The sequence below is a fragment of the Zootoca vivipara genome, chromosome 9 (genome assembly GCF_963506605.1).
Source record: "Zootoca vivipara chromosome 9, rZooViv1.1, whole genome shotgun sequence".
Classification (NCBI taxonomy): Eukaryota; Metazoa; Chordata; class Lepidosauria; order Squamata; family Lacertidae; genus Zootoca; species Zootoca vivipara.
Window position 1 is genome coordinate 11,473,840 of NC_083284.1, and position 24,162 is coordinate 11,498,001.

The 24,162-nt window shown below is 38.3% G+C and overlaps 1 protein-coding gene across 3 annotated transcripts in view; it reads left to right on the forward strand.

Moving 5' to 3' along the window:
- The window catches only part of BMP2K (BMP2 inducible kinase), a 45,238-nt gene that overhangs the window by 9,252 nt on the left and 11,824 nt on the right, over positions 1 to 24,162 (forward strand). For 2 of the 3 annotated variants that reach the window (XM_035111590.2, XM_035111592.2), the window contains exons 2-14: positions 4,090 to 4,208; positions 7,232 to 7,337; positions 7,725 to 7,867; positions 9,204 to 9,325; positions 10,284 to 10,365; positions 11,115 to 11,247; positions 13,331 to 13,434; positions 14,676 to 14,755; positions 17,008 to 17,165; positions 17,785 to 17,987; positions 18,500 to 18,592; positions 21,071 to 21,252; positions 21,523 to 21,680. In XM_035111590.2, the coding sequence (XP_034967481.1) occupies positions 4,090 to 4,208; positions 7,232 to 7,337; positions 7,725 to 7,867; positions 9,204 to 9,325; positions 10,284 to 10,365; positions 11,115 to 11,247; positions 13,331 to 13,434; positions 14,676 to 14,755; positions 17,008 to 17,165; positions 17,785 to 17,987; positions 18,500 to 18,592; positions 21,071 to 21,252; positions 21,523 to 21,680 (1,683 nt within the window). The remainder of the gene's footprint in view (positions 1 to 4,089; positions 4,209 to 7,231; positions 7,338 to 7,724; positions 7,868 to 9,203; positions 9,326 to 10,283; positions 10,366 to 11,114; positions 11,248 to 13,330; positions 13,435 to 14,675; positions 14,756 to 17,007; positions 17,166 to 17,784; positions 17,988 to 18,499; positions 18,593 to 21,070; positions 21,253 to 21,522; positions 21,681 to 24,162) is intronic. The other variant, XM_035111591.2, reaches the window with a different exon arrangement.

A 24,162-nucleotide genomic window follows, 5' to 3' on the forward strand; every position in this document is an offset into this window, starting at 1 on the left:
GTTAAAATGAACAACAGGTGTGCCCGCAAAAGTTTATTTTGGGGGGTAGGTGGGTTGTACATTGTGCTGATTGGGCCCTCTGCCCCACTTGTATTTTTACTGGGTTTGCATGTAGTAAGCCAAACCGTGGCTTAATACAGTATACATGAACAAATGTTCTCAGATCCTCTTCTCCAGTCCCGCTGCTGCTGTACAACGTGGGGCTGATGCATATCCAAATCTATGGTTGTGGTTTGTCTTCCTCCAGACAAATTATGAGGCAACCAAGATTTGTTCTCAGTTTACCTTTTTGTTGTTGTTTCCACTTCTCCCATGCTTTCTAGGCACGGGTCTGAGTGGTTTTCTGTTTCCCCCATCACTTTCCCCAGGAAAACCTGCTCTTTAGCACTGAATCAGAGCGAACATCAATTGGGTTTCCGTGTTCTGATTCATGAAAGCCTGGGAGAAGCGGAAAACTTCTTGAAGCAGAAGTGTGTATGTAGGAATACAGGCTTGAATATGAAGAGCCATGTGTGTTCAACTAGTGCTGCTTTTCTTGTCTTAGTTCTTGAGAGTCTGGAAACTTATATCAGCAATTTCATTTGCAGAAGTTTAAAACTACGTAATCTATATATATAAATATGTAAACTGACCATGTCTGTTTGTCTCCACTTTTTGCCAAAACCGCTTGACCGAGTGCATTCAAATTTGGACACAACGTCACATGCGAATACGCGAGTGACCACATACCGTTTGCGTAGACAGACATCACAAGCACAAGTGCCAGGTTAAACCCCCCCAAACCCCGTGTTCCATAACACACCACTCAGACAAAAGTGCATGCTGGGAAATAGAAGCCAGAAGCTGCATCTCACAGGGTAGGGCAGATCGTAAAGTCAGGAACCAATATGCTATAACCGCCACAATGGCATTCCTCCACAAAGGGTCACGCCAGGATCCTGCCCCTAGCCACCCACGTCCCACGCACCACCGCCCCACCGCGCTGAAAACCAAGCCACGCCCCACCGTTGCCGTCCCCTTCCCTCCAAAACACCTCAGCTCAGGTTTGCAAGGAGTGGAGGTGGGGACTCGCCTGCGTTGGGGGTGGGGGCAGGACGGTGTTGGGATGGGTCATGTGTCGGGACGGGTGGGGGGGAGTCAGAGGGATGAGCCTCAGCAATGCGTGGCTGGGTACAGCTAGTATTGCATAAATGTTAAGTTGCTCTGCATACTACAACTTATGGTAAGTTCAGACAGTGCTAAGTATTGAGGAACAACATTGCATATCAGTGTTTGTCATGAATATGGGTTTGATGTCAAAATTTGTCTGAGAGTGTATTACTGTGAAGGGAATTTGGGAAATGGCTTCATTCTTTGAAGATATTTGGACACATGCTTGAAGTGGAAAAAGCTTTGATATCTTGATTTTTCATAAACCTGAAATATCTTTCCATGATTTATAGTAAGGAATGTATTGAGGATATTAACGGGCCCACAGTTTTCTAGTAAATATTTTTTGTTGTTGAAAAGCATGTTGTTTATGCTATGCAAGTTATCTTTTACAGTCATTTTAATTAGCAGGACACTCAACTCTACTTATAGTGATATAAGCTATAGACATAGTAATATAAGCACTTTCTTGATTAGACTGATAGCAGTTAAATAAGGTGTAGGTTTTTTTTGTTTACCTGTGAACGACAATAAATTGTCATTTTTCAGATCATCACAATTTATTGCTTGAATTGTGATGGAATTAAAACTGTATATATTAGGCTATGTTGCCACCTAATGGCATAAGAATAATTGCTTGCATTTTCCATGTTGCGTGTTGTGGAACTTTGTCTGCAATTTCCGAACGAGAAGGTGAAAACTGGTGGACAAACTTTCCTGAAAAACAGTTTACCCACCATTACTTCTCTTGCCCTACAGTACACAGCTGTAGGTGTGTGGTTCATGCAGGGCAAGGAGGAACTGTGTGTGCCCAGGAAAAGTCCTAGGCACTGACAGGGCCTCTTTGGCAGTTTAAATCTAAAAATGATTGTAAGAAGTAGGACGCTTGAACTAATGCTGCAGCTGAAGAAGTTCAACGTGTCTTGAGCTTTTATCTGATTTGCCTTCAAAACAATATCTTAGAGAATTTCAGGCACGTTCAAAATCATCTTTCTTGGATGCTTTGGCTTGTATCCATACTGTGGATCTGTTTGTGCAACAGAACTTCCTGTTCTCTCCTGTGCCCTCCAGTTCCCTGATCATCTTTAAAATCTGTTCTGCAGGGTTGGGATAGCCTGCCTAGGAGACTGTGGGAGTGCATGAGGGGGAGATAAAAGGAAACTGAAAACCCATTGGGTGAATGGAACTCTGCTAGTGCAGCATTGGATCCAACCTAACATGTCCTTGATTATCTGATGATGCCTAGTAAAGTTTCTTTTCTCACTTTGCTTTATCTGTACAGTGGAACCTCAGGTTATGTACCGTCCTCCTTACAAACGCTTCGGGTAACGAACTCCGCTAGCCCAGAAGTAGATGCTCCTGGTTGTGAACTTTGCCCCGGGATGCGAGCGGAAGTTGTGCGTCGGCAGCGGGAGGCCCCATTCTTGAAAGCGCGCCTCATGTTAAGAACGGTTTCGGGTTAAGAACGGACCTCCAGAACGAATTAAGTTTGTAACCGGAGGAACCACTGTGTTAGATTCCAAAAGTGGCAATGGCAGCATAATTTGATCTTGGTTTGTAGGGCAAAAGCAGACCATAATTTGACAGTTTAGATGAAATGACCAAGTGGCTTTCTGCAAAGCAGGGAGGAGTGGGAATTGTTGCATGGAAAGGGGGAGGGAACATGCAAGCCTGAGGATCTCTGGGGTTCATTCATATAGGGCCAACCACAGCTTAAATCTTGTTTCATGTGAAAAGTTATTGGATCTCTTGAGGTACCTGGTCTCCGTAAGTGTTGTGTATTAAGCTATACAAAAGCTGCTGAGATGGGCAAATTGACAGATTGGGGACAGATAGGTGTATTTGCATGCCAAATTTGCTTCCACACTAAATGCTGACTGAAGGTAAACCACAGGGCATAATGCAGTGAAGAGTCTTGTCTATAAATAGCAGAGACATGACCAGTTTCAGAAGTTAGGTAGCTTTTTGCCTTTTGAGGCTTACTCTTCTGGCAGTAGGACGGGGGTAAATTGATATAGGGTAGATACTTATGTTATGAGTTGTCAACTATAGCCCCAAAGTTATTTGGACAGTAATTCCAGAACTATGCCTATGAAATGAACTGAGCAGGGATAATATGCACATCTAGTCTTTTTAAGTATGAGTTTAGTCTTTATGTGCTGCTGAACATCTTGTAAACAGATAAAAGCAAGTCATAAACACTATTATGCAGATTTTTTTTTCATGCTGAAGATGGTGGGACATAAAGATACTTGAATGGTTTAGATATTACAGTCCAAAGAGATAAAAAGTAGTGCCTTGATAGATGCTAAAGATTTAAAATTTGTGGTTTGTATTCAAATCTACCTGCTGGAATGCGCTTGAAATTTGCAGTGTTTGGATGTGAGGGTATAATGGCAGCTTGGATTTTCAATGTGTTGTTTCAGATAATGTTAAGCTCAGCTGAATCCATATTAAATGTTTCCAGAACCATTGTAACAACATTTTTCTTCTTTTGTGTCCTGTTCAATCTTTGGAGCCATTATAGAGATCCAGCATTTCACAGCATTCACGCAACTCTTCTGTTTCATTTGGACATTGGTGTAGTTAAAAATGTCAACAAATATTGGTTTGGCTTACTAGTCAGCTGTGACTTCTAGGTCCTCTGCCTCCTCTAGGTCCTCTCCATGTGCACAGAGAAGGAACTAGGTCTTGTTTTGTTTAGTAGCAGAAGGCTGGCTGGCTGTAGGCATGGTAGAGGTTTTCTCTGAGGACCCACTACCAATCTTCAAGTCATTCATACCAGGGGTGGGGTACAATAATAGTCTTTTGTCCTTTGTCTTATCATTCATTTCAGATTCTCATTTGTAACTCAGGAAGAATATTTTAAAATCATTTGTTTATACTTAAGCATCTTAATATGTTTATAGACCTAGTAAACTTTAGTCTCTGTTCTTTCAGGTGGCTTTTCCACAGTGCTACTTGTGCATACACATGGTGGAGTCCGATGTGCATTGAAACGAATGTATGTTAATAATGTGCCTGATCTCAATATCTGCAAAAGAGAAATAACAATAATGGTAAGTAAAATAATACCTTATCGTCAACATATTTTTTCAGTATATATTGATTTTCAAGAGAAAACAACAGCATAAAACATATAAGTTCCACCCACTTGCAGAAGAACAAGGAGTTGAAGGGCTTTTGAAGATATCCAAAGTGAAATAAATTGGACTTCAAATGGCAGAGGACAGAAGCCACTTCAGACAGTGTTCCGCAGTCTTGGGAAGGCAGACAAAAGTTGAAGACCCTGTATATATATGTCCCATCACATATTCCATGAGTGAGCCCCAGGCAGCAAAAAAGTCAGAAGCTTTTTGCCTTTCCTTTGGCCACTTCTATATTGAAAGACATTTTTTCTGCATGCACAATACTGGCAACTCATTTTTATACCCAGCATGCTTTAATACAAAAAAGTTTGAACATGTTGGCTTCACTTGTATTACTTTCAAACAGACACAGGAACTTCTGTGGGCAAAACCTTCAGAACCCCTGGCTGTGCTGGAAGAGAAGAGTGTGTGAGCCTGGGAAAGGCTAGGCTTATTCATTTCCTTCTAAATCATAGTTGAATGTGGTCTAAACATAGTGGAAAAAGTAATAGAGGTTATCATAACATTCATGCGCAATACAGATTACTCTTCGTAGTCATTTTACTAGGATAGTGTGAATGTAACAGAGGCCTGGTTTGACCATTATGTTAAAGCATAATTAAAATTAAATTGTGGTTTAATGTGGTTCAAAAGGTGTCACTGCACACTTTCCCCCACTCCTTCCTTTGGCGCACTGGGAAGGAAATGAACCAGAGGCTGACTTCATCGTGCCTACAAACCAGTAGTCATTATTGTTTTCTCTCCTTGGCGTCTGCCCATTGTTTGCTTGAAGAGAAAAAAAACTACAGGGGTAATGCAAAGCCAGCCTGTGGCCTGTTTTCTCCCCTTGCGACAAAGAAAGCAGTGGTGGAGTGCATTGAGAACTTTTGACCAGCACAATTCTCATTCATATAAAACCATAATTTAATTTTAACTACCGGTATGGTCCAATGTGACTTCTGAACCAAAACATAAATTCTATAGTTTCCCACCTCTTCAGATCTGTAACCCACCCTTTTAAACCTAACCTGCAGTGTGGGACGTGTATCCCTCTTGTTCTGCTTTCTCACAACCTTTTCCTTCCCCTCTTTCTCAGGACACACCTACAATCCAGACATACTGGTTTAACAGTCATTTTGTCTTCCTTGAGAACCCTGGGAATTGCAGTTTTGGTGGTGAGACAGAGATGTTGAACAGAACTTCATCACCTGTATCAAATAACAGGCAGAGGAATCTTGAACTGCTCATGCAGGGGTCCTTATTGTGGACAGTTCTTCCCACAGCAGCACATTGTCCCACATTGTCTAGTAGCTCCCTTTGACCCTTGGGAGGGGAGTTCTGGCGGGGCAGGGGTTTTTATGGCGGAGGAGCAAAAATAAAATAAAAATCAGTTTTACAAGCTGCCTTCTGCTCACACAACATTGGATATGATCTTAAGCTATTTACTTAGTCTCTATAAATCGATTTGTCATTTAGTCAAGATAATAATGAGAAGCAAATGTTTTAAAGTGCTGATAGACCTATAAAGACCTACATGGTTCAGGTCCAAGCTGTCTGAAAGATCATATTCCCTCATACAAAACCACTTGTGTTTTGAGAACTTTGGAAGAGGCCTTCTCTCACTCTTGCCACCCTCACAGGCATACAGAGCCCTCTCAGTGGCTGCTCCAGGACTTTAGAACTTACCTAGATAAGTTAGACTGGCTCCCTCCTTGTTCTTCTGCCGGCAGGTGAAAACTATTTTGTTTCAATAGGCTTTGGGGTAGCTGTTTTTAATGAAAGGGATTGTGCCATGCTGCCTTTATTGTAACTATCAGTAGTTTTAATAGATTTTAAAATCTATATATCCCCTGCTCCCATGTTTTTAGTGAATCTCATGTTAATCTGTAAACTTCCTTTTTTAAGTTTTAAAAATCTTTATTTATGATTTCTTTAAAAACCAAAATACAAGTACGAATATCAATCACTCTCAAATCATAATAAAAAATATACCAAAATTATAAGACAATACAAAATGCATTCATTGTCTTCTTAGAAACAAAATTTCTTACTCAAAGAAAAAAAAGCAAAGAAAAGAGACAATGAAAAAAAAGAAAAAGAAAAACATACAAACATATAAAAATATTCAAAAAACACTTCCACACGCTTCCCTCTATTTATTCACTTTCCCTTGCTATACCTCTTACTTTTTCAGCCTTAAATCCTTTTCCGTATTTACCAATTAATCCTCTCCTCTTATACCTTCACTCTAAGCACATCACTCTCTTGTTCTCTATGTTTTCTTTTTCCAAGTAATCTTGAACATATTTCCATTCCCCCATTATTTTCTGTCTTGGTACATTCCTAATTTTCTTCCTTGGTACATTTTGAAAATGTTCCACAGATGGTATGTAACCCTGGAAAGAATTGCTAAAATCTATAAAACAGGAGAGGGAAGGTGTTGGAAGTGCCAAGAGAAAATAGGAAGTTTTTACCACTGTTGGTGGACATGCCCGAAGGTCGCCGAATTCTGGGATAAAGTATATGACAATTTGAAAAGAATGTTGAAATTTACATTTGAAAAGAGCCCTGAAATTTTTTTGTTAAGTATGATCCCGAGTAAAATACCGAAGGATAGAATTAACATCTTGCTTTATGCTTGCGCAGCAGCCAGGACACAAATTGCAACAAAGTGGAAAGGAGAAAACTTACCTACGGTTCAGGAGTGGGAGGGAAAAATGATAGAATATTTGAGGATGGTGAAAATGACTGCAATAATTAGGAATGTTAATCTGTAAACTTCCTTAAGTCTTGTGAGGGGAAAAAGAAGGGATATAAATAAATATATAATAATAATAATAGTAATATTTTAGATAGCTTTGGCTATGACATTTTAGGCTAATTATGGTAATGCATAATTCCAGCCCTTAAAAAAAGTTTATTTCTTTATTCCTAAACTATTCTTCCTTTTTCAGAAAGAACTGTCTGGGCACAAGAACATTGTAGGGTATTTGGATTGTGCTGTTAATTCTGTTAGTGATAATGTTTGGGAAGTGCTCATCTTAATGGAATACTGTCGTGGTAAGTCTCTGTCACTTTAAATATAAAAATTTGTCTAAAATACAATAGTTACTTTCATATGATAGTCCTTCTTATATTAAAAGTGCAATCTTACTTTTTATTCTGTGAACCGCCCTGAGATCTTTTGATGAAAGGTGGTATATGAATTGAATGAATGAATAAATAAAATAATATAAAATAAAATGTCTTTTCAGAATTAAGTCCAACTGAATTCAGTGGTGCTTATGCTCTGGTAAATGAGAGTCTTAATGTGGTACTTCAACTTTTAAAAAACAACACTCATAGTTGGTCAGAGATTTAAAATGTTTCTGTTTCGAATAAGTAGTGTTTTCACTGTGCTAACATCCCCTTTAAAGTATTATTGTAATATCTGTCTCCTTTTTGTAGCTGGGCAGGTAGTGAATCAGATGAACCAGAGATTGCAGACAGGCTTTACTGAGCCAGAAGTGCTAAGGATATTTTGTGATGCCTGTGAAGCTGTTGCTAGGCTGCATCAATGCAAAACTCCCATTGTTCATAGAGATTTGAAGGTAAGGGGAACTGAGAGGAATTCTGTTCTTGAAAGAAAATCTCTGTATTTGACTCCTGTTTTATTGCATGTAACATCACTAAGTTTGAATTAGATTTAGGTACGTCTGTCCCTTTTTTTTTTAAAGCTATTCACCAATTTTGAAAATCCTTGGAAGTTTATGTGGTGGTACAGTTGGGATTTCTTGTTTTGAACAGCTGTCTCCAAAAGTTTAAGAACAACTTCATTGTTTTTGTACATTGTTTTTGAGTAACTTGAATGAAATAAGGTATACTTTGGTATTAATAGCAAATTGATGTGCAATGCTTAGGAGATCATGTGCAACATTCTTAGATTTCCTTTTCTTCGGATTAGGAATGGGAATAGGGGGTTTGAAATTTTGCTCAACCTGGGAAGAGCTCTTCACTCAAATATTTGAAGATCGCAAAGGTCCATGATGTCCCACTTGTTCGAATCCAGCTGTATTGCCCTTTTAAGTTGAAAGAGGCAGTGCAAAGAACCTTTTGCTGCTACTCAGCTAGGAAATGGCAACTTTGTGGGAGCTGTATATCTGTACTTTTCATTCTGGCTTTAAAGGGTTAATGACCTTCATTGCCAGGAGAAAGAGCTCTTCTGCTAGCCTTTTAAGGTCTGAGAACAGACTGCCCAAATTTTTGCAAGGGATGTGTGGGCATGGAAAAATAGGAGGATGAGTGGATTATTACTTTTGGATCAGGTACGAGAAACCTGTAACTTCCAGGTGGAGTTGGATTCCATCTCTCAGTCCCACTCGGTATGTTCAATGTTCAGGGACAGTGGAAGTTGTTCAGCAACTTTTGGAGGATCATAAGTTATCCATCCCTAGATTAGAGGGTATCAAACTTTGCTACACCATAGGAATAACCACCAATAATGTGTTTGTAATTGAAGGTTTGCCATTGTTGAATGGTGGTATCAATCTGAACAAAACATGGCAGTGTAACATGCTGCACTTAGCTTCTTCATTTGGTTAGCACCCTTTAACAATTGGATCTAAAGCTTACATGCATTTGGCAATACTTTTTTTTCTTTAGAGCAACCTTGGGTCCCAAGATGTTGGACTACAACTCCCATCATTCTTGACTAATGGCCCTTCTCACTAGGGATGATGGGACTTGTAGTCCAACAATATTGGGATCCAAAGTTGAGTAAGGCTGCTTTAGAGTATTTAAGCTTGGTCCTTCAGTATTGGTGCTGAAGTATGAACACTTTAAAGTGCCACTGACCTGCCAGATTAAGACATTAAATGACAAGTGACTGCTTGAAAATTAGGAATGCCTTCAAATTTATATGTGTGTGCTTTTTTCTTTTTTCCTAAGGTTGAGAACCTTTTGTTGAATGACAGTGGAAACTATGTCCTCTGTGACTTTGGCAGTGCCACTAATAAATTCCTTAATTCTCAGAAAGATGGAGTTACTGTAGTTGAAGAAGAAATTAAAAAGTAAGTTCCATTTCTTAGGGCAGCTTTTTAAATATCAATATTCTGGCAATCCTATAATTATCTGTTTAATAACAATAGAAACGCATGCATGGCCACTTCAAAGTGTGGTTCTACATATGCATAGGTGTTTTAGAAGGTAAACATCATAATATGGCAAAAGATCCAGTTTGCCACATGGATATATATCTACATCTGGATATGAGCTTGTATCAGTGTCTTTTAAAGCAGGATAAATACGTTAATCTCTCTTGAGTGCTAGATGCATGATTTTCTGTTCCTTTCTCCCATGCGTGTACTGTTATGGTAATCCTTTTCATGGTCTCCCCTTCCAAGGGTCAGTCCATGAATAGGGATTAGATCAGTTCTTTGCTATTTAGAACACCAATCTGTATACGTTCTGTGATTATAGTGCACTTTTTTGATGGTATGCTATAATTGTGGTTTGATTTCCCAGTTTCAAATTTACTGTTTCAAATCAGTACATTCAAAGAGCTATAATAATGTAATTTTAAAAATTGCATTCAAGTGCCATTGGGCCTCTAAGATGCTTTTTTTCTTTTTCTTTTTGTTACTCATGGCTGCTGTTGCAGCTTTCATTTTATTAAAAAAAAAGAGCGAGAAAGCACTTGCCCTCTAGGCTGCAGAGGTCAGTTTAAAAATCTGATTTCAAAATGGTAAAGGCATGAAAAAGGGGCAAGTAGAAAGAAAAAGCAACCCTATTGACTTTATAAGTTCATAATTTCATTACATTTTGAGGATACTTTCAGAATAATAACAAAAGTGCTCTCATCATATGGTGATACTCAGAGAATTGTTACTCTTTGATACGTTTAGGCTTTTGCCCATATTGCTGAATTACATTGCCCCAAACCTAGTGCAGTAATGCACAGTCTGAAAATTCAAAATAAGTCGATATATTTTTTTGTTCACCTTTAATTATCCAATTATATGTTCTTAGGTATACTACGTTATCATACAGAGCTCCTGAAATGATTAATCTTTATGGAGGGAAACCAATTACTACCAAGGCAGATATCTGGGTAAGTAAGAAAACTGAATAATTTTGCTGTTGTTGAATAGTATAGAATTTGTTGCATTTCCCCCACAAAATGTTTCTTTATTAAGCATAGTATTTAGATAAAAGCTTTATGAATAAAACCGAAATGGCTTCCATATATGAATGTTTGTTCAGTCAAATACAGGGTAAAATACATAATCTCAATTAATAAATCATTATACTTGTTACTTGTTTCTTTGTGCTGAATCATGGAAACAAAACATTAGGATTAAAATTTTTGTAAAGTGCTTTAAATGAAAAGACTCCATTAGCAATTCTACTGTATATTTTGTAGCGCAAAAGGTTGAGCAATTTACCATCTCTATGAAGCTTGACTGTGTGCCAGCAGCAGCAAGAGATGCTCTTAGCAAAGCTTTTTGTTATGAGTGAGCAACACTTCCAAATTTCCACTTACCGGTAATAAATCTTTGTAAATCTGATGCTTGATGTGCAACAATGTCACAGTATATAAATACATTTATAAATAAATAAACACAAGTGCTGAGATGATAAGATTAGCAAAAACATTTTAACAGTTTTGCTGTTCTTGCATTCATTTAGAAAACTATGAAACACCTCTCATTAATTAGTTTGGAAGCTGTGATACTTCTATTATCACTGAAGTGTTAAGTTTTACACTTAAGTTGTTAATGGTCAAATGCTGCTTAAACAGTCTTGCTATTTGGTGGTTTCCCCCAATAACTGTGTTTCACCTGCTGTTTCACTTCATAGGCTCTTGGTTGCTTGCTGTATAAGCTTTGTTTCTTCACACTTCCCTTTGGTGAGAGTCAGGTTGCCATTTGTGATGGAAGCTTTACCATCCCAGACAATTCACGTTACTCCCATGGTATACATTGTTTGATAAGTAAGTAACTGAGGCAACTTTCAAATTACATTGTGAAATGCTTTAATCTTTGATAGGGTGCTACACCAAAAGTGAATTATCTTGCTGATTGAAGATTTCATTGCATAGAACCTTGCTGAATAAATCTGTGGAAATAATGTGTGATCATACCAATATTAAGATAAAAGGACAATCCCTCCTCAGGCCTTTTTGAGTGTTTCATTTTATTTTCTGCTCAGTACTTTGACAGCAATATACATAATACATGTTGCATACATTATTGCATAACAAAATACATATTCTAAAACGATTCAGTCCAAAAGTGCCTCAACAAACACTGATGAATATATTGTGTCAGATCTAAATTTTGCCTTCTGCAAACAAAGGCCCTTTTCATCTACGAAAACTTTTTGTGTCGGCAGAGGGTTCTCCTGATGGACAGTGAGGAGTTGGCTTTGATTATCGCTGTCCTTCTCCCAGCACCATCTCTCACATGGTTCTGGAAGGTTCTTTCCAGAAGAGGTCGAAGGGGAAATAGGTAGAAGTGTTTATCCCTTTCCACCAGAGGCTTTTTCATGAGAAGAACTCTGTTTGGGATACTCTTGCTTATTGGAGTAATGCTAGGATCCAAGCCCCAGTGCCATAAAAACAAAATCTTAACCATATCCTTAAAATGGAAAAATATAAATTGATGAGAAAATTAAGAAGGGAAAATAGGCCCCCTCCAAATTTTAATGCATAAAATCTGTTTTAAAAAACCAAAGGTTCTAATATAATCAAAGGTGTATATTTGGGATTGCCAACCCAATTGACCTAGCCAGGCACATTTTGAAAAAGTGCCATGGACACTAGTCACAAATTGGCTTTCGTGGCATAACACAACATGGCAGTTGTGGGACGTGTGGCATAACATTGAATTAGACACAGCCAGTGCTTTTTCTGGGGGTATGCAGGGGTATGCATACTCCTAAACATTTTGTGAATCTTAGTTTGGCCTCATTGAGGGGCAGTATTTCAATATGAGTAGGAAAATGAGATTACCCCAAACATTTTTTTAGAAAAAAAGCGCTGGACACAGCACAGTTATTACTACTTTTCTTTGTTCATTCCAGCCTGGGACTAGCTCCGGTTTGCCATGGAGAGTCAGCAATGTCCTGTTGGTCTTGATTGTGGTGGTTACACAATAATGCAGTCTCTCACTCTCACAAACACAGACACACTCATGAACACAATGATAGTGTTGCTGTCTAATAACAGAGCATTTACCAGTACTATGAAAAATATACAAGGTGGCCACACCACACACACACTCCTGTACACACCTACATACTTACCGTGCACTTACAGATCTTATATACGCATGTATCTTTCTCTCATACATACCCATTTCACATATACACCTCTCCTCTGCCCAAGTGCATCTCTCTCTCTCTCTGTTTCACATACAACATATTCATAATCTCTCCCTTTCTCCTCCCCCCACCCCAAATGCATCTTCCAAGTGCATCCCTCTCTCACACACATGAACTGCTATAGGATTTTTTATGGAGGGCATGCAGGCAAGGTACTGAAAAGGGTGATACGTGCTAATTTCTCACAAAAAATGAGAAGAATGGTGTCTGTATATTTTACTTTATATAATGCAACATGGTCCATGGTCCATGGTGCTATGGTCCATGGGGTCACGAAGAGTCGGACACGACTAAACGACTAAACAACAACAACAATGCAACATATATAGAAGGCAGTTTTTTTCTAGATTGTATGGTGCCCAATTAGTTTTAGGACCTGGCAGATGAAAATAAGAGGCCTGCTGGATCTTGTTTGAGCATTCAGTTTCCCACAGTAGGCAATATATGCCTTCGGGAAGCCCACAAGCAGAATATGGACAACAGCAGCTGTTTCACATTGTTCTCCAGGAACTAATTTTAAGGCATAGTTTTACCCCCCCCTGACTACCGCAAAAACTGGTTGTGCGGTACCTGTCTGTCCATAGAAACAATGAAAGCTGCACTACAAAATCTATTTGATTCACTTTTATTCTACTTTGCTAAATCTAGGCTTCTTTCTTGCTGCTAATCTTTTAATCTGCTGTAATCTACAGGGTATATGCTTGAACCAGATCAAGAACAGAGACCTGATATCTTTCAGGTTTCTTACTTTGCCTTTAAACTTGCCAAAAAGGACTGTCCAATATCCAATATCAATGTAAGTAGATCTTACATAATGCTAATATTTTTAAGGTTAGCAAAAGGAATGGCACTAGTTTTTTGACTTTTTTTTTAAAAAAGGGAACTCCTCCCCCCCCCTTACAAAGTGGCTCTAAATTTGGTAACTTCAGATAATTTTTCAAATTGCCTTCATGGTAATTCAGGAAAACACACTGTGCCTGCTTTGAAAAGTAAATGACATTAACCTATGGATATTTTTTCATATCAAATGCAATATAAAATTTTTGGATGGTCTGGGCACTTTCTCTTTTTTGAGCTTTCCTCTTGGAGATGTAAAGATTGTTAATTCAGTCAGTTAATGCAATTGGGTTGGTTCCCCCCCCAAAAAAAATGTATTCAGAATTCAAGGACATAGTAAAGCAGAATGCTGCTATAGACACAATTTAGCCTACTGCATGATGAACTTTGCAGGTGCAGCAAAGATTTTGAATTCATTCTACCCCTTCCCACAAAAAATCACAGTAGTCCTCTTGCTCCTAGATGACGTAGAAAGCTTCTGAAGCTAAAGGGAGTTGCAAAAGCCTTGGTCTTTAAGCTTAATTAAGATTCCAGACTATGGTTTGTACTTCTTGGCATACCAATGTCCGCTTTTTACTAAGTAGATATCAAAATTATTTATTTATTTACTTATTATTATTTAGTATATTCTGCCCTTCATCCAAAGATCACTGGACAGTTTACAACACAAAAACAAAAAACCTGTAACATAATAAAAAGTATCACCCTTCTAAAACATTTAAAATGTCATATTCCTCCATAATTAAGGAATTCATTATGAAACCACCTCTAAATTTTAAAATGGTGGCTGCAGGGAATGTAGCTTTCTCTCCCCACCCCCACCCCTGGTGAAGCATTAATCACTCGCTGGACTCACCTAGGCATATCCCCCTGTAGGATACTCAATTCTGTCTCTCCCCACTGCACAGCTTACCATTTTGCCTCTTCCCAACAGTAAGCCAGTATTTCAAGGCCACTGAGCATTCTCAGTTCTCACACTTTTTTGGGGGTGCTCTCTTGGATTTGTTAACGTTTTTTGTACTTCCACAAACCTTGGGGATTTTTTCTTGTTCTTGTGCCGGGTATAAAAGGACTGGCAGTCAGAGAATTGAGCTCGATATTGATAGATATAATTATTTGCTACTGGTGCTACTTATTTTGGAACTTGCTACTTATTTTACATTCAGAAATCTAATAACGTGGTTAATTTATTTCCCCAAGAATTCTCCTCTCCCTTCAACTCTTCCTGAGCCCCTGACAGCTAGTGAGGCTGCTGCTAAGAAAAGCCAAATAAAAGCTCGGTGAGTATGGCAGTTTTATGTACTTTTTGCATAAAAACACTGTGCTTTAATATGGTAAAATATATTTTTCCTCCCCTAACAAAAATTGTTTGAAAACATTTTTCCTTTTTCAGACATTGTTAAGCCTTGCTTGTTAGGTTGTCTCTTGTTGCTGTGCTGCTGTAGACTAGTACCAAAATATAAAGGATAACTGAATTCAGGAATAATCTCAAAGTATTCAAGATCAGCCGTGCACATGCATAGTCAGAAATAAAAAGAGATACCTAATGTTGGCTAGCAAATATTCTTATTATATTATCTTTATGAAATAGAAAAGAATATAAATACAAGGCAAATACAAGGTAAAAACTAACTTTTACACATAGTAGACACATTGAACCTAACTTAGCTCTATTCCGTGAGTCTACTCAGAGTAAAATTTACTTGAAAATCACCCAGTGTTTCTGCTCTTCCACTGTGCTCTGTCCTCCCCAAACAGCTTGGGATCAATCTTTGCTATGAGCCAGGCAGGAGGAAAAGTTGATGATAATAATGGTGCTTCTGAAATGGGTCCCCCTAAACAACAACAGCAACAACAACAACAGCAACAACAACATGATTAAGTATTATCACCATCCATATGATGCCTGGGTTCCCACCCACAAAAAACCCACAAAAACATTTGAAACAATGCCTGCTGTAGGGCATGCAGCAAAGTCAGGAAAGGGTTTCCATTTCCTTCCCCCCCCCCCCCAAATCAGCTAAGGCCCCTCTCAAGCAGCTTCCCTGCTCCATGTGCATGTAGGCAATAAACTACAGCAGCAATTGGAAGATTTGCATGTTTCTTCCACATACCACATTTTCAAAAAGTGGTTCAAGCAGCTACCTGCTCCACATGGTCAGCAGGCAACAAAACAAGTGACAGTTCCTTTGTTTCTTTCTTTAGCCCAGTACACACATTCTTTTAAAGCCTCTCAAATAGCTGCCTGCTATTTAAATAGCAAGTGGATCCATTGACCAGAAAATGGTTTCTGCACATTTTGCATCATAACTCTTTGATCTTGGAGGACTAGAGATTTCTTTGAAACAGAAAAATGCATCTGGGGGCATTGATGGGGGCCACCAGTGCAAGTGGTGGATTGATTACTCCCACTGTAAGAGAATGGAGATTGTGACAGTGTAGTAAAATGCACAACTTTTATCACACATTGCACAAGAAGAGTGAGAAGTTGCACAAATTCATAATATTACTGTCTCTATGTCTAACGTGGAGTTTCAACAAAGAACTGCTTTCAGTGATTCATTTACCTGTTCTCAGTGGAATATTGCTTTGCAGAAAGGAGAAAACTAAGATGGATCTTAAATTGCTCCTCTGTTCACATAAGGGAGGGAGCAGTTTCTGTCAACTTCAGTCCATCTCCTCCCTGCACAATGTCCCACAGCATTCAGAAGGGTCTCTCAACCCTCAGCGCAAACGTGTGTGTATGTGCTTGTGCAAGGATCTACAGAGGGAAGGGGAAATAAATGAAAGTGAATTCCGTTTCTAGAAGGAAAGTTAGGATTCAAGTATAGGAGTGTAGTAATTCAGTTAACACTAGTTAAGAGTTGTTTTGAACCAGCTCTTAGCCAGTGTTAACCAAATTACTAAATCATGACTGACTTAACTGTGAAAACTTTAGTCCAGTGATAGAGCTATTACTGAATAAACCTTATAAATGACCTTATGTAATGGTTGCAGACTGATCCAACTTCAGAGATCTGTGAGTGCAACTGAAGTCTCAAGTCAACACTGAGCTATTGACTACCTGAAATAAGTTTGGCACTCCAGATACCTCATGTGTTAGTCATGTATTGCAGTCAAATAACTTGTGCTGGTTATGGGCTGTGTGTGCAAAGAGGAAGACAGGAGACATTGAGGAAAGTGGCAGATTGAGCAGAAGCAGAGACTGGAATGAAATGAGGGAAATTCATTAGAGCACTTCATTTTGCGGATAACAGTATTTTCATACTTGAGTGTATACTCGTTAGTTAAATTTACTGAATACACACCATAAAGATGTGTTGAATGGCACATGGAAGAATGCCGAATCAAGCTGTTGCTTCCTGGAAAGGAGAATATTTTTCAAGACCCTTCTTGTTGTAATTGTACACATTGAAAGAATATATGGAAAAGGTTATTTTTGTATTAATAACAGTGCAGAAGATATGCTTCTAATCTTAACTATACCCTTCTTTTCGAAGTTCAGAAATTTCTAGAATCTCTTTCATTCTAGAATAACAGATGCCATTGGACCAACAGAAACCTCAATAGCACCACGACAAAGACCAAAGGCCAATACAAGCACCGCCGCTTCTAGTGTACTAGCAATTCAGAGCTCAGCAACACCAGTCAAAGTGCCAGTCCCTAGTGATTTCAACAATGGACAAAAAGGTAACTCTTCAAACTAATGGAGTGGATTTGAGTGAAAAGCATTATTAAGTTTCGAGATTAGATAGCACCTTTTTGCAAAGCCTTTGTGAATCCCTTTGACAACTATTTTGTTTTGATTCCTGCATATCTACAATTATGAGTTCCTCCTTTGCTTAATTGCCCAGTTGCATCATGGTATGAGAAGAGTTGCTACACAAAGTTGTGGTGACATCCTGCTTTGGAAAACTCAGTGCACGGTCCTTTTGACAGGTAGCCTATTCATTCATGAAAATGAACACTGGGATTGATGCACCTTTTTAAGGAGATACGTTAATTTGCAAATGGTTGTATTTGCATATTGTTGTAGTGCTGAAATTTCAGCTTAACAAGGCTAGGATCACTGGAGACTTAACTCCAGAGTTTCAGCTGAGATTTGTCCCCATGAGACAGATTCATATTCCTTAAATGACTCAACTAAAGAAATACTTGCAAAGCATTCTGTAGAGGAATACAGTAAATGGGTTTCTGTGGTGGTTTTATCTTGGAATAGAGAAGTTAAATGTGTAATTTACTAGGAAGCTTTCCGTGTTCAGACTTTAAAAATGCATTGAACAGATAATGTGCATTGAAAATATCCTAGGAGCCTCAAAATCTGGAAATAGCCAAGAGAGTATGTCCCAAGGAACTAATCAGGCCCCACAGCAAAATAGAGTACTGCAACAACTACAGCAAGGTGACTGGAGGCTACAGCAGTTGCATCATTTGCATCATCATCATCACCACCACCACCACCAGCAGCAGCAGCAACATCAGCAATTGATTCAGGATGCATACATGCATCAGGTACCAATGTGTTTTGGCTGTAGTACAAACCAGTTTTCAGGTTTTCCTCCTCTGTTATTAGTACAACTTTATAAATATAACTTGCTAAGATTCATTTGATGGTTGTGCTTACTTTGCCCTTGGAGAAGAATTTCCTGTGTCAGACTAGTTACTTTGGGTGTTCAACTTCATTTGTAGCTTAGCTAGATTACATTTTTGGAGCTATTTGTTTTGCAAGTAACCTATTATACGTTCTCTGCTTATGGCATGCTGAATTCATTTATATTGGACACTGGGTGGGAAGAGAGTTAGAATAAGGAGTTGGAACAGTATGGTCCAGCTTTTATTTTGGAACAAAAGTTGACTTGTCTGAATTTTTCCTCTCTTACATAAAATTAAGCATTTACAGTAACAAATATTACTAAGTGCAGCTTCTTAAAGTGCTGCACATGCCCCATGGACAATTATTCGTGTAAAATCATTTGATCAGCTGGTATTCATGACTGATAAGAATTTGTCTCTTTCTAAAACAGTATCAACAAGCAGTGCAACAGCACATGATTCAACAGCAGCTTTTGATGCGCTCTGCTTACCAGCAGCAACCTTCCCCATCCTATCCAGCCATGGTAAGTTAACCTTTGAATACAAATTTCTGTTTACTTTGATTACTGATAAATATTACTACACAGATAAAGAAGGTTAATAATTAGCCACTTAAAAAACTGACTACCTTAAACAGCATGACTGTGTTGATGGCATATTTTCTTAACTACAGTCTATGCTTTTTATAGAAACTGAAGGGAAAAGGAGGTATTTCTTACTCTACAGTAGCAAAAACTAGCTCTCCAGTGGTTCTTAACTTGCGCACTGGTACCATTCAGTCTCACTTATTGCCTCTGAGCCATTAACTTACAAATAACTTGGTAATTGTGTGGTACAGACATGGTACAAACCAGGCACAGATATTGTAGGTAACAAGGGTATTGGTTTGTTGGTTTGTTACAAGATTATTAAGTGAACAAGTTTATATGGTTATTTTAAAAATTGTACTGCATTTTTAAATGAGTATAGGATTTGTTAATGTTGCTGGTATTTTAGATACCAACAGTTTATATTCAACTAAGATAGTTTTCAAGAAACAGCTACCCTGTTTAGCCAAATTGTCTTTTTCTTCTCTTCACCCCAGTTAATCTCACCAGTACTTTAATGGAGGAGTCCACTAGAAGTCTGTTTTTCTATCCCTTAGGTTTGTCTTTTTGTATTGTCCTGGAAATCTTCCCTCTAGTACTCCTACTAGTAACCAGAGTCCAGCTTTTTAAGCTGTTTCCCACTTCTTCCCTCAGCACTGCAAACTGGTGTGGAATCTACACACATTTAAAAACCGTTCTGAAAATGCTTTTTAAAAAAGCATTTTAAAAATACATGGAATTTTCCATAAGGCTCACCATTGCCATCTAGTGTCACATTGTATATTGCACTTAAAACTTTTTATTTGCAGCTGTACTGTATAGCTGAGTCCAGGTTCTCCGTTTGTCTCTTCAACCTAAGCCAAGTGATTTCAGCTATCTCTAGCAAGTCTTCAGCCACTAATCCACTCTACCTACCCTTTGGGTTCTCTTTCTTTCCCAGTCTTCTTCCTCTGCGGTCTTCTTCTGGCTGATTCCACAAACACCAATCACCAGCAACTACAACTACAACTAGGTGGCTTCTTTTAAATGCTAATGCTGACCAGCCTCTAGCCATATATACCCTCTACTGCAGCCCCAGCCAATCACACTGTCTAACTGAAAATTCTGAATCTGCACCCACCCACCAATCAAAATTGAATACTACTTATCCTTCTTTTGCACGCTGAGAGTTCTAACCCACAGCTGTAAATTAAGGCTTCAGCCAACAGGCAAACTAACTGTCAGATCATCTTTGCACCTCAAATACATTACAGTATAAATGTCTGAATGCATTACACAATACTTGTCAAAACATAATTCAAATTAACGGGTTTTCTTCACTGAAACGTTGGTGCTTACTGCAGCAAAGCAATGGAGGGTGTATAGTACAGATAACATATTTATTGTTACTGGAGGATCTTCTGTGTTACATTTTATTGTTCCTGTATTTTTTTGCTTATGAAACAACAGGCATCTACCAACAAAATGCATGCCTTATGAAATGTTTTAACTATGGAAGCAAGAGTTTCATTTCAGGAAAGATGAATAAATCAAAGATTTTGAAGATCTTGAGCCAAACACTCACATATTTATTTGAATCCATTCCTTGCTTAAGACTGTACCTTGGAAATAATGCCATTAATTTTAGTACTTCCAAAATGGGCTTGATATCTATATAGTATATAGTTACTTAAGTGAAGAATAAATTCCCCTTGTGCTGAATACTGGGATATAACTATTCTTGCCCATATTAACAAACAAACAAACAAACAAGCAAACAAAACTATTTTGGCCATATTGCCTCAATCTCACGTTGAATTGAAATATTTTACTGTGCTTACACCATGTAAAAGTAAAGTCATATTTCATGTTTAGCATAATATAAAATCAAATGGATGTCAAATGCTTAGTTAGTTATGTCACACTTGTCAACTGATCTCACTCTTCCAACTAATTCATTTTAATTTAATTGAGGGACCTAGGGAGCAATCCTATGTTTCCTTGGAGAAGTGCTCTAGGCTGTTGTGGAGCTACCATAGGTGTCTATGGTTGAGGTCCACCTTGATGGTCTTAGGCCCTCCCTGAGGGTGAGGTAGGCAGAAATAGAAGTGCTTTGAGGGGGTGTCCAAAGCTCCCATCTCAGGAGGGTCTCCACGTCAGCTACACTGCCCACACCTTCTGCTCTGGCTGCTGCAATCCTGGTGTGGTTTAGAAAGTGGCAGTTCCTCCACCACAGACTCCCCACCTCTAACCTCAGTAGAATGGCTCTGTTGATGCCATTGTTTAGTGTCAGTAATGATAAGTACACTTGTGTTGTTGATTAGATTTAGCTTTGATGTAGTTAAAGGTTATGTTTCTGCATGCAATGAAATTTAATTGTTTGTTGAAGGTACAATGATTTTTGGAAGGTTCACATTTTCTCCCTCCTTCTTTGAGGTGCAGCAGTACCAACAAGCTCTTCTACATCAACAAGCCCTTGTGAAGCAGTTGCAACCTCCGAAACATTCTCCTGAATTTCTTGCCTCTCCTCAGGAGTTCTCACCAGCCTTAATACCCCATTCCAAATCCTTTCCAACTCACGTTGGTGCCGCATTGGACACACCTTATACTACAAACAGGCAAGCCCCCTCAGTTGATGTTTGTAATGAGTATAAAGATGTGCTGTGTGATAGCCCTCCCCAATCTGATTCTTAGAATACCGCTCTGATTTCTGTGGGACACCTTAATAGTTCATTATTGAATAATCATTATAGAATGAAATACTTTTTCTTCACAATTACAAAAGTGATTACATTCATCATTTTGTATGATTGGCATGTTCAGTATCATTTAATGTATTTTAAATTATATTATCACCACAAGTAATTTTCTCAAATCAATTTTTACAGGTCATCTGCCTCTGATGCTGAGTCTGTTTCCAGCTATCCAAAACAGAACGTCAGTAACCCTCCTGATATGTCTGGCTGGAATCCGTTTGGAGAAGACAATTTTTCCAAGCTAACAGAGGAGGAGCTGTTGGACAGGGAATTTGACCTTCTGAGATCAAGTAAGGGACGCTTGAAGGCTTATTTCGCTTCACAGTAAATAAGAGCTCTTTAGGTTCAACCGGCAGTGCCAAAGACTGTTCTGTTCCAGGGTCACACAATCTTGTTGTAGAAAACATTCTGAGCGTTTGAGGACAGAACTAGGCCCGCTGTGTGTCTTGTCCTTCTGTCACAAAAATGTGTGCAATAGAAATTAATTGTTTAGCATTTGTATTAATACAGAGAATGTTAAGGTCATCTCTTGAATACTTACTCTTCTTGAGTGTGAAATTTAAAAAAAGGAAAATAATGGGATGTACAACAATGCAGAACACCAGTCAGCTGCTTGCATTGCTTCACTTTGCAATTGTTCCCTTGCACACTAGAACAGAAGATTTTTGTCAGTCTGGAATGCTTTTTGAAAATGACTGAAAGGGGGGAAATGACCTAGTACATTATGTTAATGTTTTGTAATGTCTTTTGAGTGGCTTAATGTAAGGGCTGCTTTATTGTTTTGACACAATAGTTGAATAAACTCTTAAAAGTAAAAAAGCTAACGTGTTTACTTGCAATCACTTTCACCTCTGCTTGTTTTCTTCATACATAATTTTCACAGAAATGAATTATGGAGAAGGTATAAGGTACAGGGCAGGATAGAGATTCTGAATTTGGCAGAAAACAAATCACTCCACACGTAAATGACACTCACAGTATATGAAATTCGTGATGCATTCTGGTGTCCTAAGTTTGAAAGTAACACTTGTTTGAAAAACTTGTAATTCATTCATAAAGTCATGGTTTATTCTGAGCACAAGCCTTGAGGATCCCTTCCAATGTATTAGGGAAGGGAATTATTTGGACTGGGGAGGGGGACAGGGTTTTATATTTTGATTTTGTTCTGTGAACTGCCCTGAGACCTCCAGGTATAGGGCAGGATATAAATTTTATAATAAGAATAAGAATAATAAGTCATTATGTAGCATGCAGACAAAGAAATGTTGATTTTTCCATTATGTTAGTATTTTCTAATGTCTTTTCACATAAAGGAAAGCATTAAAAAGTCTAGACAGGCATTTCCCCATCATATTTGGAGCTAGAAGAAATGAAGTTTCCAGTCCTCAGTGCAACCATTCTGTGGGCAATAGTTTTGAAAATCAGGCTAATTTTGGTAGGCATATTAAAAATATGATTGGGGATGCTTCACAATTACATTGAAAGTCTGCGGATAAGCTGACTAGAGCTGATCCTTTCAGTGTCACAATAGTGAGTTTGAAGACTTGGCCATTCTCAACTGCCAGTTGCCTCATTTTGCCATATTGTGCTTGACATCCTGATTACGTTTTGACATCTGATGTTGCCATATATTCTTTAACTTACATAACTAAAGTATACTAAAGAAGAAAGTATAGAAGACTTGACAGCCCTCAGCTTTGCAAGAATATTCTTTATTTAGCTGAACCGTTACTGGATCAAAAAAGAAGTGGACAAATCATATATTCACAATGTTTTCTATTGCATGCTGATAATTTTTGTCTTGTTGAACTGGAAGGCTGTGTGAGTGAGAGGCTTTCGAGTGTCCTTTGGAGTTGTTAGATGAACAGCATGTCCAAACCCCGAGTATTAATGAAATAAAATTTATACTGTGGGAGAAAACGGCAACAAAAGTGTAGTACTGATTTGTATTTATCAGATAAAATGTCACAAGTTTCCTTGTTTCTGATGAACTACTGTTATATCTGGAATTGTAGTTTCCCCACTAAATTAATAGAAGATTCTATCTAATTATTGTTTATGCCGTTAATAACTTCTGTATGCTTCACTGTTAGTAGTTGTTTTGGATCCCGATCAATAAACAGAATGTTGTTTAAAATGGAGCTCCTAGAACTACTTCAGCATTTTTGCTGCACCATATGTACTCAATGATACAGTCTAAATGAGCTAAGTAACATGTGGAAGTGAGACAAATCAGGATCAGTGTTGCAAATTGGAAAAAACCCTCCAGTTTCTGTTTTGCCCCTTAGTTTTAGTGATCTGAGAGGAAGAAGGATACATTTTAATTGTGGCTTGACTAGTGTGCAGAATTATTTATTCCTAGAACAAATACTGTTCCTCATATTGTGAAGAAGTCATGCATAATAGCCTTGAAATGTACATTACTTAAATATTTCTTGATGAACTTTCTGTATTTATAGTCTGTCCTCCTCACCCCCTTGTTGGTGGGCACACTTGAAGCAAGTCTAAGACAACACACCAATCTTCTCCCGTGGCTTTTTAAGTGTTTGCATAGAACATGAACCTTTATAAAAGCCTCGGTTGGCCAAATTACTTTTATATAATTAGCAACGCAGCATAATAAGCTGACTGAATGTTTCCATCAATCCTGTTTGTAAGCTGTGCTTGTGTATTCCAAGAATGATAATTAGTTATGCTCTTCAAAAAGCATTTTGATATGTATGTAGAAGAGGAACTTTCCTGTATCAAAAAATCGGTTGGCTGTTTCTTTCT